The sequence below is a fragment of the Tamandua tetradactyla genome, chromosome 2 (genome assembly GCF_023851605.1).
Source record: "Tamandua tetradactyla isolate mTamTet1 chromosome 2, mTamTet1.pri, whole genome shotgun sequence".
NCBI lineage: Eukaryota > Metazoa > Chordata > Mammalia > Pilosa > Myrmecophagidae > Tamandua > Tamandua tetradactyla.
Genome location: NC_135328.1, coordinates 78,299,765 through 78,316,390, shown reverse-complemented (window position 1 = coordinate 78,316,390; position 16,626 = coordinate 78,299,765). Strand labels below are relative to the sequence as shown.

Here is a 16,626-nt window from a genome sequence, read left to right as displayed (position 1 = left end):
TCTCTAGTTTCACAGATTCACAGACAGCAGAGATTTGTGTCCCAGGACAGACCATACCCATAATCAATTTTGATGAGGCTTTGTGCTATGCAGTTTATGAAAGGACTTAAGGCTTTGGAAATATTGTGATGGAATGAATATATTTTGTATATAAAAAGAACATGTCTTTTGGGGGCCCAGGGGGTCGAATATGGAGTTCGAAGCTGTCTGTACCCCAGGAAAGAAGATGTTCTTCAATTTAGTCCATTCCTGTGGGTATGAACCCATTGTAAATAGGACTTTTAGTTAAGGTTACTTCAGTTAAGATGTAGCCCACCTTAATCAGGATGAGTCTTAATCATATTACTGGAGTCTTTTTTAAGCAAAATGAAACTCAGGCAGAAGAGAGAAAGCCACAAGGAAAGCAAGAAGCTGAAATTCATTGGAACCCAGAAATGAGTGGAGAAGCCAGGAGGAGCTACTGTGGTGGACCAAGGAGTCTAACACATGTACAAGTCAAGGGTCCACATAAATCCACCGTGGAGCAGTGAAGGTGAAGGATGGCACCGTTTGCTCCTGAGGTGGGATAGTAAGAGGCCTCTCTGGTCTACCAAGGGTGCAACACCAGCCAATCTCACCCACCATACCAGGGAAGTGAAACACAAGCACATATGTCAGGACTCGAAAGATGGTAAGCTATGCCTGGGCAGGGCAAAGCCAGAGGAACCTTTGGTGGAGTTCCATATGGTTCCGACTTGAAAACCAGTCATCTGACCTGGGTTTAGAGGTTGGAGACTAATTGAACCATCTAGTTAGTACCTGGTTCCCTCCAAAGTTTCCTCAAGATAGATGGTGCTCTCACACCCCTCTCCTGGTACCAAAATCTGTTTTAGCTTCCTAGGCTACTCAAGCAAATATGATGAAATGGGTTGACTTAAACAATGGAAATAAATTAGCTTACGGTTTTGAAGCAAAAAGAAAGCCCAAATTAAGGCATCATCAAGGGAATGCCTTCTCCCCAAAGACTATGGCATGATGGGGTTGGCTGCCGGCAATCCTTGGCTCCTCTGTCACATAGCAAGGCATATGGCAGCATCTCCTGGTCTCTTCCTTCTGTATAGAGAGTCTGAGACAAACCTCATACTCCATAGCAAGACTTTTCCTTTGCTTTCTCATGCTTCCTAGAGAGCTCTGCTTGGAAACAGCCCTCTCCATAACTATTGCTCCCCATTATGGCATCTTCTGAACTCTAGTCTTACAGGTATATTGTGGTAATAAAAATATACCAGAATCAAGTTGGCCCCTAGCCCTAAAATAATTTATGCCTTAGTAGATTATTAGGGAAAGAGAATATCCAAATGGGCAAAATGTACTGAGCTGTGTTGGTGGGAAGCTTTCTGATTACAGTAAGAAAGTGTGACTAAAGAGTTGAATTTTATAGTGTTCCCATTAGATAAAAAGATTTAAGATAAAGTGGGGAGAAGACATTGGACCAAGAGCAAGAAGCCTGACTTATCTTGACTCTGCCACCAAATAACTGTGTACCTTTGAGCTAGAGAATTCAGTTTTATGAATATAAGTAATTTGTAAGTATATGCAATAAATGGCATGCAGATTTTGTCCCCATAGTTTGTGTTGTCACAAGACAATATTTAAGACCGTTTTTATGAAGGCAAGTGCTATAGCTTCTTTATCTTTATATATACAGTTTACAGAATAAAAGAATACCTGAATGCTAAATCTCAAGATCTAGATTCCTTCCTTTCCATTTCTCCTCTCCTCATTCAGACTCTTGTGACATTGTGCAAGCTATAATGAATCTCCTCCCTTCTCTTCAGCTTTGTGGGAATTCTTTTCCAATCTTCAGTCTTGGGAAGAAGGCATTTAGCTCATCTCACAGTGCCAGTTTCTGGAGGAACTATTGCAGCTACAAAAGCTAACTCCCATCTTTAAAAAAAGCTGGAAAATATAGGCTCAGTGTGAGAGGAAGGTTTACATCCTTTCAACGAGATCAGGTGGGTGTGGTAGTTCTATAGAAAAAAAATGGTGCGTTACCTAGAATATAAAGGTATAATAAATTGTCTGGGAGAAATTGGCCAATGTCATGTACCCCTTTTATTTCCTTCCTCATGACCTCTCCTTCCTCACTCCGTCACTCCCTGAATTGCATTCAGTTCTCCATTCAGGGTGTCCAGCATTACCAACTAAAGGGTCACTGGAAATATAAAAAAAAATGGTCGGAGATTCCTTACCTACCCTAGTTTAATGTTTCCCTCTGGGTTGTGGGAAAAGATGCTCCGACCAGGTTTTAGAAGCTAATAAACTGAAATGTGGGAACGTGAAAGAAGAGATTTGCCAGTGGCCATTAATTAAAGAATGGTAAGAGCAAAATAAAGTTCAAAAGACAAGTCTTCTACCCTCCTGCTCTGAATATTCAATTCATGAAATCTTTCTATGGGAAAGAGAGGTGTTACTTGTTTTAGGGAGGTGCCTGTTCAGATAGGTTTGGAAATTGAGTAAAAAAAAAATTTTTTTTTTTTTTTAAACATGGGCAGGCACCGGGAATCGAACCCCGGTCCTCTGGCATGGCAGGCAAGCGTCCTTGCCTGCTGAGCCACCGTGGCCTGCCCCAAAAAATTTTTTTGTATGCTGTATGGTGGGGTCATATTTCATTTTCTTTCCTATGTGAGTATCCTGCTATTGCAGCACCATTTGTTGAATTTTTTGTTTGGTTGGTTGGTTTTTTTGTTTTTTTTTTTTTTTTGCTTGTTTGTTTTTTTTTTTTTGGAAATTGCATGGACCAGGAATTGAACCTGGGTCTCCCACATGGCAGGCGAGAACTCTACCATGAACAACCCTTGCACCCCCCAGAAATTGAGTGAATTTTAATCTGTGCCTTTTAGTATCATGAAACTGAAAAATTATCTACTAAATGCAATCATCCTGAGAACTCAGTTCTATTGAAATTGTATTAAGCCTGCTTTCATTGTCCTTGTTTGGACATTTTTATGGTGACATAAATGATTCTGAAACATCAGACTTTGAGATGTAAATCATAAAGTCAGTGTTTCTCTTTCTTTAATTTAATACAGCCTAAATATTTAAGGAGATTTAGCAGTATGTTGTACATGACAATATTCCTTTAGTAAATAGTGATGTTATTATCTAAAATATTACTTGGTTTACCAAAGATAAATAAGTTATATAGTCATCTTTCTCTTATCAGCTTCTTTGAGCATATGATTCTTTGAAGAAATCAAAGAATCTTAGAGAAAAAGCACACCTAAATGTTTATGGAAAATTGAATAAATCAGTGGATGTGTTATATTACAGACTCTCATCACTTCCCGTTCATCCCTCACAAAGTTTCTCATTCAATGCCACAAAAGCTTGACTTGTTGCAGCAATGGTGGTGATGGTTCTGAAGGGTGCCAAATCAAGCACAAATTGCCAAAACTTCCCTTTAGCTATGGAAATGGAAAACCATTTACTTCCCCTTTTACCGGAATTACCCATACACAACTAGATAGATTAATATTAAGCCTTACTTTTTCTGTTTCCTGACTTCCCTCTGACCGGAGATATGACTAACCAGTGCAATAGAAATGAGGCCAAAAGCAGAGTTGAGGAGACCTGATTGATTCCAGGTTGGTCACCCACCTCAGAATAATTGAGAGCTGACTAGAAGCAGTACTGAACATCAAATGTCTAGAATCTGGAGAGACTTACATTATTTCTAACAAGAAAATAATTGTATAGTGAGGAGAATGTCTTGCTGGGGCAGGAGATTTGATTCCTACTCTTAATTTCACCACCAAATCTTGTGGGTTCTCCTTTTCCATTTCTGAAAAATGGCATTTGTCACCTACTTGCATCCTATGGATGATGCTAATGTGAAATTGGGTGACTAGTTCTTTGGGTCCCTTTAGTTTGGGGAGGTTTAAATAATCACGAAGATGGAGACGACTAATACTAGGAGCCCAAGGGCACAACTGAACCCTTGCGCTCTGCGCTTCTCACCCCATTCTCTCCCGGTCCTCTGGATTCCTACCTCGATGTAGATGTTCCCGTTGTCATAATCATGACCAAGTCACGAGGAAATCAGCTTCAAGTCATCATTTGTCATTAATCTGCTGAACTGCTATGATGCAGGTAGTTGCTAGAAATGGCATAAATCTAAAAAATAAAAAAACAGTAGATTTAGTTTGGAATGGGTTTTGAAGCTCATTGTAGGCACTCACAATTTGACTCCTATAATTATTTTTCAGACTAGGAAAAGTGTCTAAACTAGATGATGTTTATTCTGGAGTTTATTTTACAATGACCCTGATGGGTTTACTTCATTTTGTTGGGTACCCTCTCTACAAAGAGTCCTCTGCCAAGTGTTGTTGGAATTAAAGCAGTAAATAAGACATGAATTTTATTCTCCATAATCCTTACAGACTAATAAAGGTAATACATGTAACTATGACTACCTAGAATTGAAAGATAATTACACATACAATTTCTTTCAAATGTATGCAAGATCTTTTCATCAGTCTTCAATTCCTGGCTTTCTCTTTTCCACTTCCAAGCCTTAACAGATGCCTTTCTCCACATCTGGAAGCTCTATCTACTTTCCATAATCCAACAAAGGTTTGTAACTTTGCTTTTTTTCCAAATAAGTCTTCTCCAGATCCAACTGCATCATACATTGTAGTATCTCCTCTTAGTTGATGTATTCAGTGTAGGTATGCTGTCTGCTCCAACTCGTAGTATTTAGATGAACTAATCAACAAGCTGCAAAGGCAAGCAAGAACCTCCTTATTTGGAGTTGCTACCAGAATCACACCAATTAAAGTGGCAGGAAAGCTGGGTTCCTAAATGTTGTTGCTCCTGGTCTAATTGCTTTGTTAAAACAGATTCCTGAATATACCTTGAGGTTCCTTCTCAATGTTTAATGCTGGAAATGAGTCAGCCAACCTGACCAGGTTTGCATTTCTTTTCTGTTGCTCCAGGATTCTTCTACAACCAGATGATTCCTTACAGATTCTGGCACCAGTGGAAGCTGATGTGGGTTTCTACACTTGTAATGCCACAAATGCCCTAGGATATGACTCTGTCTCCATTGCTGTCACATTAGCAGGTAACACGCAAATTCCTGTTCAATTCAATGGAGAAACCTTTATAGAATAAGTACCTATAACAATGCCAAACAAGCTCAGGGAAACATGGTAAATGAAACCAAAACCTGGCCTCCAGAAAGTTTATAATCTACAGGAAATGAAGGTGAAACATAGTATAGGTAAAATTAAATTAATGCTGTAACTAATACCCAATGAAAGTGCACAGACAGTTAATTCCAGCTGGGAGGTCTTAGAGTTGGCTCTTGAAAGATGAGTAGAAGTTATTAATAAGCACAAATGGGGGGAGGGGGAAATTCCATGCAAAAAGAACACTAAGAGATGTGTGTAAGTAGTATGTTGGGGAACTTGTATCATGAGCTGTGATCATAGAGTGTTCTTTTGGGACCCTGTGTTTTTCCTTGTTTCACCTGTTGCAGAGATGACTTTAAGACTCTTAGGTGACTAGAATTCTGTGGTCGTGACTTGGAGCAGGAGCGTTCAGGAGAACTTCTCTTCTATTCTGTTTTATTTCATCCTCTTGCACTGATACGCCTGCAGATATTTTTTAGCCTTAGAAGTTAGGCAGACATCCTACATATAGTGACTTATGAAAATGGCTGCTCAGAGTACAATTTCACCCAAGGATGTAGCATTGTAGCAATGTACTTTTATAAAACCTCTTTTACATAGGGCAAAGTTCTTGCCTTTAAAGCTGAAAGAGACCTTAGTTACCAGCTGGACCGATGCCTTTACTTCACAGAGACCAAGTTCCACAACTGCTCAACTGGTGATTGAGAGAAGGGAACCAAAGTCTCCTAATTCCTAGCTGATTGTTCTCTCCCCTTCCCCACTAACCCTACCAAATTAAGGATCTGTTTTTTCAGTTCTGGGTTGTACTGTCTTTGTGGTAGTGTGCTGCACGCACGTGTTTGTATTTGTTCTTCTCAGTGACCGCTCAAATCAAATGACTCAGTAGATGCTAGAAAAGCCAGCGTCATCCACACTGACCTCATCGTCCATGCTGGGATTATGTTGTCACACCATACTCAGCCACACGTGCTACTCCCTTGCATATCTGTTTAACAACAGTATTTCTACCCCCGTGACCTAAGGTTGATCTGGAAAAGGACCTTTAGCAAGAAGTTTCTACAGCCATGATGAAAGTCAGCAGTGAATAAAGCAAGCTAAGAGGTGCCAGGGAGGTTTAAAAACTGATATTATTAATGCCCTTTTTGTGAATAAAACATTTGCTTTTCCTCTAATGTATTCCAGTCGTGATCTTTATTCCTGTTTTTATAGAGAGTCCAGATGCTCAGCACCAATCTTGTTAAATCTCTTCTGCCTTCCATCCTCCAACCCACCTTAGCAAGGGCACTGCTGACATCCTTCTAATTGCTGCCAAGTAATGGCTGTTACAGGATTAACTTTCATGTTTATATTTATCCAGATATGGTTCAGCTCTGTGGCAGACTAAATACCCTTTGTTCACCCGAATTTAATACAATTAATGGAAACCTGTCTGGAATTAAGCAAGGCAGTTGTAACTTCAGGCTTGTCTTCAGCTCTTTGAAGAGGAACTGTTGTAGACTGGCAACAGGTTCAAAGCCAGAGAGGAGAAGCCGAGCAGCCAAGGAGGCACCAGGAATGGGGGAGTAAGGGTTGGCTGATGGAGCATGATCACACAAGCCACACCCACGGCTTAGGGAGCTGTGTCCTTGTGCTCCAGCTGCTGGGGTTTGTTCAGGTCTGCTGGCGAATCTGTCAAGCTGTCCCTTTATAACTTAAGCCTCAAAATGTGTATGTCACCGTTGGATTGTATTTATATCTTTATCTGAGATTATCAACTGTATGTGCAGTCGTAGTATTAGATGGCTTACCAGCAACTATTCCAAGCATGCCCTCTGCTAAGCATTGTAGGCCAAGCAGCTATTTTATAATAAGACCTGAGTTTCTGCCCCACAATGCCCTCAGACTAGTGAAGACAATAGGTGTGTACAGGACTACCTAAAATTGAGAGATAGTTACAGTTTCCCTCAAATATACTAATCAAGATCCTGCATAACAGCATATGAGAGAGAACCTAAATAAAACCTTAATTTGGGGAAAAATGGGCACCATGCATTTCTAAATTTGATTACCAATTATACTGCTTATTAGCTGTGTGCTTTTGAATGAAGTTTATAATTTCACTGACTCTCAAGTCTCATCTATAAAAATGAAATTGATAATATTATACAGGGTAGCTGTGAGATTAAATAAGATTGCATGTGTGAAAAAGCCCTTAGGCCAATGCCAGGCACATGATTCACACTCAATAAATATTAGTTTCCTCTTCTTTCTCTAGCTCTTCTAGAATGAAACAGGTCCTGAGAGTAATTCTGTAATGTGTAAAAGATTAGCCCAATGTTGCTTCTATTTATTCTTCACTCTCAGCCTTAACACTGATATTTCTCAAGTATGGACTTTAGAAATGGATTCATTCATTTGCAATCAAATCTTCATAGTAAATCTCAGCACTGTTGTACTTTTAGAGACATGGCAGAATCATTTGCCTTGACTTCAGTATGAATGTAGGTCAAAATTTTTTTTGAAGGGTCAAGATACTCAGGTGTTCCAAATACCTTTCAAATTGGTAAGGAAAGAAAGGACTTTGGTCTTGTCAGTTCTCCTGAGTTGACTTGATACAGAGAAATTGGCCTGAAATAATTCACAAGAGAAGGGATAGCTTAGCAGTTAAGCCTGGGGGATCTGTAGCCTCGTGCTCTGGGTTTCAATCCTGGCACCTGCTAGCTGTGTAACCTTGGGCAACTTCTTGATACTCTCAAACTCAGTTTCTTTATCTGTAAAAATGGTGATAATAACAGTACCTGACTCAGAGTGTTCCTGTGGAAATTAAATGCTTTCATTCGTATCAAATGCTTATAATTGTGTCTGGTGGGTAACAAGCACTCAATATATGTTAGCTATTACTATTATTATTATGAGGATAATGTACAAAATAAACACTAACTTACTTTTACAGTAGAAGAGACCTGTTTTCAGAGACCAGTATTCTTACAGACCCTTTGTAGAACCCCTCTCTAATGTCTCAGGTTTCTGGGGCAGCTGAATTAGCCACCTGAAAAACACTGGAAGGGCATGGCTTCTGAGCAGGGGAGGCGGCTTGTGGTGAGGGATATTTGACATGGGCCAGCAGGAGGGAGTCCTAGCCGACGCCCCCACCCTGGAGTGGGACCTCTCCCAGTGCCCAATTGCCTGGTTTGAGTGTGTTACCCATTCTGCCTCTCGGATTCATTTTAGTTCTATTGCTGACTCTCTACACAGATTTTCTTTAAACATGTAAACACCATTTAGTTTAAGAAGATGGTTGTGGCTTCTTCTTAAAAGAAGAAGATGGTTGTTAAAAAAAACAACCATCCTTGGTTTGCCCTTTTTGGGCCTGGGAAATACTATCTTTAGTGGCTTTCATTTCTCCACTCATTTGTCATATGCTGACCTTTAAATCTCAGAGATGTAAGAGTGTCTTACAAATATCTCCCAGTTTCCCCTTTATGGAGATGGCTAAAAACATTGCTTTTACTTTCTACCTCCCTGAGACAGCCCAGAAAACTCACCGCCATGTGGACAAAGTGGCACAAAATTCCTCTCTGACCCGAATTTACGTGATGGGGTGCAGGGTGGCAGGAGAGTAGGTGAGAGCAGCATACAGAGGAGAGGAGGGTAACGGGAGAGAGTTGAAGGATGCTACTAGAATGTACATACCTAATGTTTTGAAGTTTTGGTTATTTTGTGTCTGAGAATAAACAGGGCTTAGGCACAGGAAAGCTTCTGGCATGCACAGAAGTGGGCACAAAGACTGGAGATCCCATGTTGGTCAGTTCAATTCAGCACTCAGCCAACTTGCTAAAAAGACTTCCAGATCTGAGTGGTATAGGAAGAATTTTGAAGGAAAGCAGTAGTTTCCTGGTAAATTACTTCAGTCTGGGCCATGGGGCTTAGCTGTACTTACCAATGCAGATGAAGGCCTCTCCAGGTGTATACCATTGGATGAGGTCATAGCCATTAGGGAAATGTTTTTGGTTGTCATTGATTTTTATAAGATCACAAAAGAGATACTGTAAGGCCTGCGTGACATCATCAATGGAAAATAAGAAGATGAGGGTTGAGGGATGAGTGTATCTTTCATTGAAAGGGGAGGACACAGATGAGCTCATCTGAAGTTTTCACAGGAAGGGAGAGACAGAAAATATTTCTCCTTTCCTGGCATGTTTCTCTGCCTTTTTTTTTTTTTACGAGTTGAATAGCTGACACATATTGTGTCTAATAAAGAGATCACAGAATTCTCCCTGGGAAAATAAAAATAAAAGGCAGTTATTTCTTGAAATTCTTCTTTCTCTGCCCTTCCCCATCATGATTTAGTAGCTGTAATAAAATATAAGCAATTTCCTAAGTTTTTCATCATTTGAGTCACTTCAGATTGATATTTATGAAGTTTTTCATCCAACAGGTCTGTTAACCAGAGAAGGATTTTGCTTACTCCGGAGTTAGACTCAGAGAGGGCCTTGTCAACATGGGGAAATGCTAACAAAGGAGGGTTTGCTTCAGTGCAGGAGATCAAAAGGAAGGATAAGAGGAAAGTTTGCCTGTGTTCTCCATGGTGCCCTGAACAACTCAGTAGTGACCATTGACTAATTCAAGCTGCCCTCAAGGGACAGCCATTTTCTGATAGAATACTGAAAGATTCTCAAGTTTTCTTCAATATATATATATATATAGATGTGCAAAAAACCCACTAAAGACCCCCTCGACTTTATAAACTTATATAAAATGAATGAAAGTATAGCAAGACAGTCTAATTTACTCTGCTCCCCAGCAGACTGGAAGAAAGAAATAAGGAAGTACAAATGGTCATAGATAGCCCATTTTTAACCCCTAAAAGGCAATTCCTATATATGTCCCATGGAATGATGGAAGAATGAATGATTGGACAGGGCGTAGGATGGACCATATTCTAGGTTAGATTTTAGGAGAGACATAGCATCACTTGGCTGTACCAGGTATGGGGACCCTGGTCTAGGACTCTGCAGCAGATCATGCAAAAGAAGTTAAGACAGCACTGCTTACTGCTATTCTCCTAAAGAATTATCACCTTCACTTGAGTGATTAAAGAGGTAATGGCAGTAATCTGATTCACTGCCATTGACAAGAAGTGTTTTAGACAATGATGATGGAAACAAGAGAAAAGGTAGCCATGCAGCCTGGGAATGTTCAGGAAAGACAGTCTAAGCTCTACCCATTTCCTTAGGTCCTTAGGGCCCTGCAATATTTATACTGAAGGCATACCAACGAAACAGAATTTCAAGGGTAAGGAAACTCCTTTTAATTTTTGTGCAAGATGATTAGTAGTCACAAAGTCAACTCTGAATCATCAAGAAAGGGTTTAATGAGGTTAAAATTTTTTTACTTTATTGAGATATAATTTACATACCCTACAATTTACCAATTGTAGATGAAGAATTCAGTGATTTTTAGTAACATTATGAAGTTATGTAACCATCACAACAATCCAGTATTTTTTTTAATTTAACAACTTTATTGAAATATAATTTACATCCCATGCAATTCAACTATTTAAAGTGTACAATTCAGCATCTTTTAGTGTATTCGGAGTTGTGTATCCATCACCATGATCACCTTTCAAACATTTTCATTACCCCAAAAAGAAATTCATACCTTTTAACTGGTGCCCCCAGCCTCAAGTAACCACTAATCTCTATAGATTTGCCTGTTCTGGATATTTCATATAAATTTAATCATGCAAAATGTAGTCCTATATGAGTGGCTTCTTTCAGTTAGCATAATATTTCCAAGGTTTAACAATGTTATAGCAAGTGGCTGTACTTCATTCCTTTTTAAGGTTATATAATATTACATTATATGGATATACCAAATTCTGTTCATCTGTTCATCAGATGATGGGCATTTGGGTTGTTTCCTCTTTGGGGCTATTATAAATCATGTTGCTATGAACATCCATGTACAAATTTTTGTGTGAACATATGTTTTCACTTCTCTTAATTATATATACCTGGAAGTTGAATTGCTGGGTTATATGGTACATTTTTGCCTAACTTGTTAAGGAAGTGTCAACTGTGTTCCAAAGTGGCTGCACCATTTTACATTCCTCCCATGTATGAGGGTTCCAGTTTCTCCACATCATCTTCAACACTTGTTATTGTCTATTTTTATTACTGTCAGCCTAGTGGTTGTCAACTGCTATTTCACTGTGGTTTTCATTTACATTTCTCTAATGACTTAAGTTGTTGAGTCATATGTTTATTAGCCTTTCATTTATCTTCTTTTTGGTGGTGAGGACTGTGGTGAAGTAGAGAGTGTATATGCCCTGTGTATTAGTTTTCTATTGCTGCCATAACAAGTTACCACAAATTAGAGGCTTAACACAATGCAGATTTATTATCTTACAGTTCTGGAGGTCAGAAATCCAATATAGTCTCATTGGGATAACATCAAGATATTGACAGGCTGTGCTCCTTTTTGAAGGCTCTAGGGAACATCCCTTTTCTACTCATTTAGGTGGTTGGTAGAATTTATTTCCTTGTGATTGAAGACTGTGGTCCTTGTTTTCTTGCTAGCTGTAAACTGAGGGCCATTCTGAGCTTCTGGAGACGGCTGCATTCCTAGCTTTTGACTCCCTTCCTCCATCTACAAAGCCAGTGATGCCAGGCTGAGTCCTTCCCACTTTGTATCTCTGGTCTTGTATCTCCCTCTTCTGATTTTGAAGAGTGTATGTGACTAGATTGAGTCCACCTGACTAATTTAATGTCTATTTTAATGTCAACTGGTTAGCAACCTTAATTCCACTCACAAAGCTAATTCCCTTTTGCCATAGCCATAGGTTCTGGGGGGTAAGGATGAACACTTTACCATTCAGAAATAAACTGTCTGAAGGGCAGAGTTCATTTTCATCTGACTGTTGCCAAAGACAAATGAAAATCTATGCTGCTAAACCTTCCAATTTTTCAAGAGAAGACAAAGAAAAAGTCACATTTTTTACTCCCCCAATTTTTAAATGTTCTCAACTAATTCAAATTTTCAAAAATTCTTTTCAGGCTTTAACATGTTTGTGCTCCTGATGTAGCCTGAAGGCTACCAGTATCCTGTGGTTAAATCTTCTATTTTCTATGCTCTCTTCTCTCAAAAATTTAACCTTACTTCCCAAATATAGTCAGAGTGTTACTCAAAATATAATAATGATCTATTTAATTAGATTACACCAACAGAAACCACATGGAATTTGGATGGAAGAGAACGTTTTTCTTTTTTTTTTTTTTTACTATTGCTCAAAGGGAAGCTTCCTGTCATAACAGAATAAGTAAAATTCTAGGGCAAGTGTTTGCCTCATTACAGAACATAGCAGCAGATTGAGAACTGTAAACCTGTTTCCTGATTGTAAATGAAGGGGTTTAAAATAGATGCACTCTTGGGGCTCTTTTAGACTTAAAATTTTTGTGAATCTCTTAAATACAAAGTATAGCAATTCCTACCCACCGCTACCAGCTATAAATTCTCCTTACTTGCAATTCTAACATTTGCAAATTTACTCCCCTTTTGGGGTATAGAAGACTAGATGGCAAAGAATAAGTAGAGCTTTTGCAACAAAGCCTTAGAAAGATAACAAATCAGAGGAAAAATAGAGCTGAGCTTTATTAATTGTTCCTGGAGGGCTGGTGAGGAGCAAGAGTGCAGGGTAAACAGAACCAACTGAAGGGCACAATGCTGATTCAAGAGGCAGGAGGTGGAAGCCCAGGACACCTTGCATGAGAGACAGCAGGAAGGAGCTAAAAATTCCTAAGCTATATAATGTGAAAGATATTTGGAAGGAAAACCAGACTGAGAAAAAAAAATGCATGTTAATTTGATTATTATCTATAACACAGCAATTCGTATTGAAACGGCCAGGGTAAGCGAGACCCAGTAAAGTTTTTGGCCAGCAGGAGATGTTACCTGAACATTAATAGTATAGATCATTAGAAATTTCAGATGTGTGCGATGTTGTTGGTATTTCTAAGAGTCATACTAGTTTTAGTCCCTTAAACTTGATTTTATCCATAAGCTCTTAATTTCTTCAACTGGGAATTCTCATTTCAGGGAGTTTTCAGACATTTAACCCCAGTTGTCCTTTTGAGGGGCCTGTGGAAGTTCTTAATGTAAGAAGAGGCTCACATTTCTTAAGGAATTGCTTTGATATGCTCATTACAAGTCATCTGTTGACTAACTCTGGATTAAATACTCTTTGCTTAGCCTTAGCTCAGATATTGAAAAATATTTAAAATTTATAACACTGCATTGCTTTACGAAATACTGTATACTCAAATATTTTATTTAGTAGGCATCACTATCTTGTTCACTTTCTCTTGAATTGGGATTTAGATGTGCCATGGATATCATAACTCTTTTCTTGAACAATCTCATGGAAGTCCCCAGCAAGTCAGCATGACATATGTTGTTGCACCAGCTGCTCTGGAAGTGGATACTTTTTGGAGTCTCCAACAAGGCCAGCCTAGGTGTGATTTTGAAACTCTCTACAACTGTCCAGGCATTAATACAAGTTTAGGGAGATGCTGTCATATTTAAACAATCTCTTCTTTTAATTGTCCTGAAACCTTCACAAAAGAGGAGTAGATTAATTCCTTCTCATTAACATATTTGTTCTTTCTCTTCTTACCTTTCTTCTTTTTTTGTTTCTTTACCCTTTTCTTTTATGTGTGTTTTCTTAGATTGTCAGAAGTTCCCAGTGGGTCTCCTCATAGTGCTTTCTCATTGCATTATAGCAGCGACAATGCTAGCGATAGCTAACGTTCATCAAAACCTTGTGCTTTGCTGAGGCATTGTGCTAAGAGCATTACATGCATTAATGTATTTATTCCTCTCAGCAACCTTAGAAGTAGAGAACTAAAGCATAAGAGTTTAGACAACTTGCCTAAGGTCATTCAGCTATTAAGTGATGGAGCCAGGGCACTTGAATTGGAGGCTACCCTTTCTCACACCCATGCCCACTGCAGGCATCAGTAATTTATCATGCATATCTGCCACTCAGTCCTACTGAATCTCCAATCACTCAATTTGGTGTCAGAATCTAAAGGCTATTTGCCAATTATGTATCCTTTCTGGAGCTCTCAGGTAGTCTCCAAATCTGCCTCCTACAGTGTCTGTTACTGTCATTGCCCAGTTTACCAGTCAACTTTCCCAGGTCCTCCTATTGCCCTTGGGAACGAATGCAGATGCACACTTCCTAGTCTAGAGGGCCTCCAGCTGAACAGGGCAAATCTGAAGGCTTTGAAGTACAATTCATTTTTAATGACTAAGGATAGGAACAATGCATTTTTAAATGGTATTTGTGTCTCATAATGTTAGAAGAATTGAAGGAGACCCATTTTGTTCTTTCATTTAGTAAGTCAACAAATTTCATAAATTTGAATCAATTCAAGTTTTCTGGCTACTATAACAACCAACCCGTGGTCATATGATGGCTAAAAGATGATGGTTTATTTCTAGTTCATATAAATTCTAAAACAAAGAATTGCACAGCAGGGTTCTTGCAGGTTGGGCCAAGAAGTGGCACACTTCACTTCTGCTTACATTTCAGTCACATGTCTGTATCTAATGCAAAGAGCCTAGGAGATTATCTAACAGTGTGCCCAGGAAAAAGGAAAAGCATTTGGTTAATACCAAGTCAGCCTCTCTTAAGGCCCCTAAAATGGAAAGCATCATGCTGTTCAAACAGTTTCTATTAGCAGAGACCTGGAATTCAGCCCTGGGAAAAAGTTACTTAAAATACTTTCTGTTCTTGGCTTCAATCAAAAAACAAACCTTCCATCTCTTCTGGCTCCTCTCTCAATCACCTTTATACTGGGCCAAAGATATTTTTCAAGCACATATGTTCAGATTTTTCCCACTGGGTTTTGATTTTACCCGGAGTCACACATGAGAGAAAGAGGTCTGAGCCAGGGTTCGGACTATGCACAGGAATGTAGCTCTGGGCATTTGTTCCTGGGGCCGCTCTTCTGTCCCTGTCTGTCTCTCTAGAGTTACTTTTCTTTCAGAATAAGGATGGTATCTGGTTTGCTAAGCACCCCTGATTTAAAGCCATCATGAGGTGGAACCCCTTCCTTGGTCATCTTCTTTCCCTCCAATACTGACACACAAATTTCAGAGCACATCACAGATTTGCTTTTTATCCAAGGGCTGCCATTTTTCACCAGTGAGGCTCAGGCTCTGTTGCCTGGTTAGATATTGCTTCAGGCAGGAACCCTGATCCAAAAAATCCAAAAGCTAAGGGGCATGATGAGGTCTGAGCAAAAATGATTCCCTTAGTGCTTCTTTTTCTACGTCTGACTTTCTTTAGAGGGCTTAATCCCTCACATTAGGCCTGATAAATTGAAAAGCCTGTCTTTATATCCGTTTCCTTATTTTTCTTAAATACAGATATAAAACCAGACATAAACTCTTCTGCTTTTATCTCTCATGCAGCTGGAACACAAATGTATATATTAAGTGAAAGCTAATCTGTAAACACTCTCCATTTCTGTAAATTAACACTTATTTAATCTACCGGCTGATGCTGAGTTGCTGAGACTAGCTGACTGCTCACACGGGCGCGCGGTCCTGAGTGCCGAGTCACAGCCCACAGGTGCAGAAGCCCTGTTGGATGATTCAGTTCTCTTGGCAATTGTTTCTGTTTTGCCTGTTATAAATCCCTTTGGGGGATGATGTTTTTTAGCCTTCTTTTAGTGCAAACACATAACTGATCATCTCATTCCTTCTCTGCATCTCCATTCTCTTCTTTTTACTTAACTTCCATAATTAAAGTAATGCTAAGTAATGGAAATGTGATTATAACCATATGCACAAGCATGGGCTCTGGTGTCCTGTGGCAGTGTTCAGTTATTAGGTGATCGAAAAGAAAGTTACACCGATTTTTTTGTCGTTGATCATTAAAATAAGAGCTCTAACTTGAAAAATTCTAATCAAGAACTAATGGCCTATCAAAAGAATTCTCCACAGCTCTCTCCTGAGATAGAGGAGCCAGTTGAAGAATAACTGCAAGAGTATAATGGACTGATTAGCAAACCTGGCTACATCTCAGAATCACCTAGAAAGTTGTTAAAAACAGATTATAGTTTCCGTCCACTAGGTGAAATTCAGCTTTAGTAAGTCTGGAATGGGTGTCAAAAAAAATATTCCACCATTTTTCTAATAAATATAAGAAGGTAGGTTAATTCAGAAACTTTATTTTGTTATAAATTCCTATTGATGATAAATATTGGGATAACTTTGTTTTTTGTCTTAATAGATCATGAAGAAGGTATCAGACATAACATTTGCTATCAACAGTACCTCTAGTGATGGGGAAAAAAAGGGGCCGTTACTTTTGAGCAAAAGCCCAATGTAATTAATTAAGGGCTGGATTTAATTCAGTGACATTTGAATTTTATAGCTATACACTTGCAGCTATAAAAAC

At 39.1% G+C, this 16,626-nt stretch overlaps 1 protein-coding gene across 2 annotated transcripts in view; it reads left to right on the top strand.

Annotated features, from left to right (window-relative positions):
- The window catches only part of ADAMTSL1 (ADAMTS like 1), a 998,876-nt gene that overhangs the window by 907,610 nt on the left and 74,640 nt on the right, over positions 1-16,626 (top strand). For both annotated transcript variants that reach the window (XM_077148079.1, XM_077148080.1), the window contains one exon: positions 4,977-5,104. In XM_077148079.1, coding sequence (XP_077004194.1) covers positions 4,977-5,104 — 128 coding nt within the window. The remainder of the gene's footprint in view (positions 1-4,976; positions 5,105-16,626) is intronic.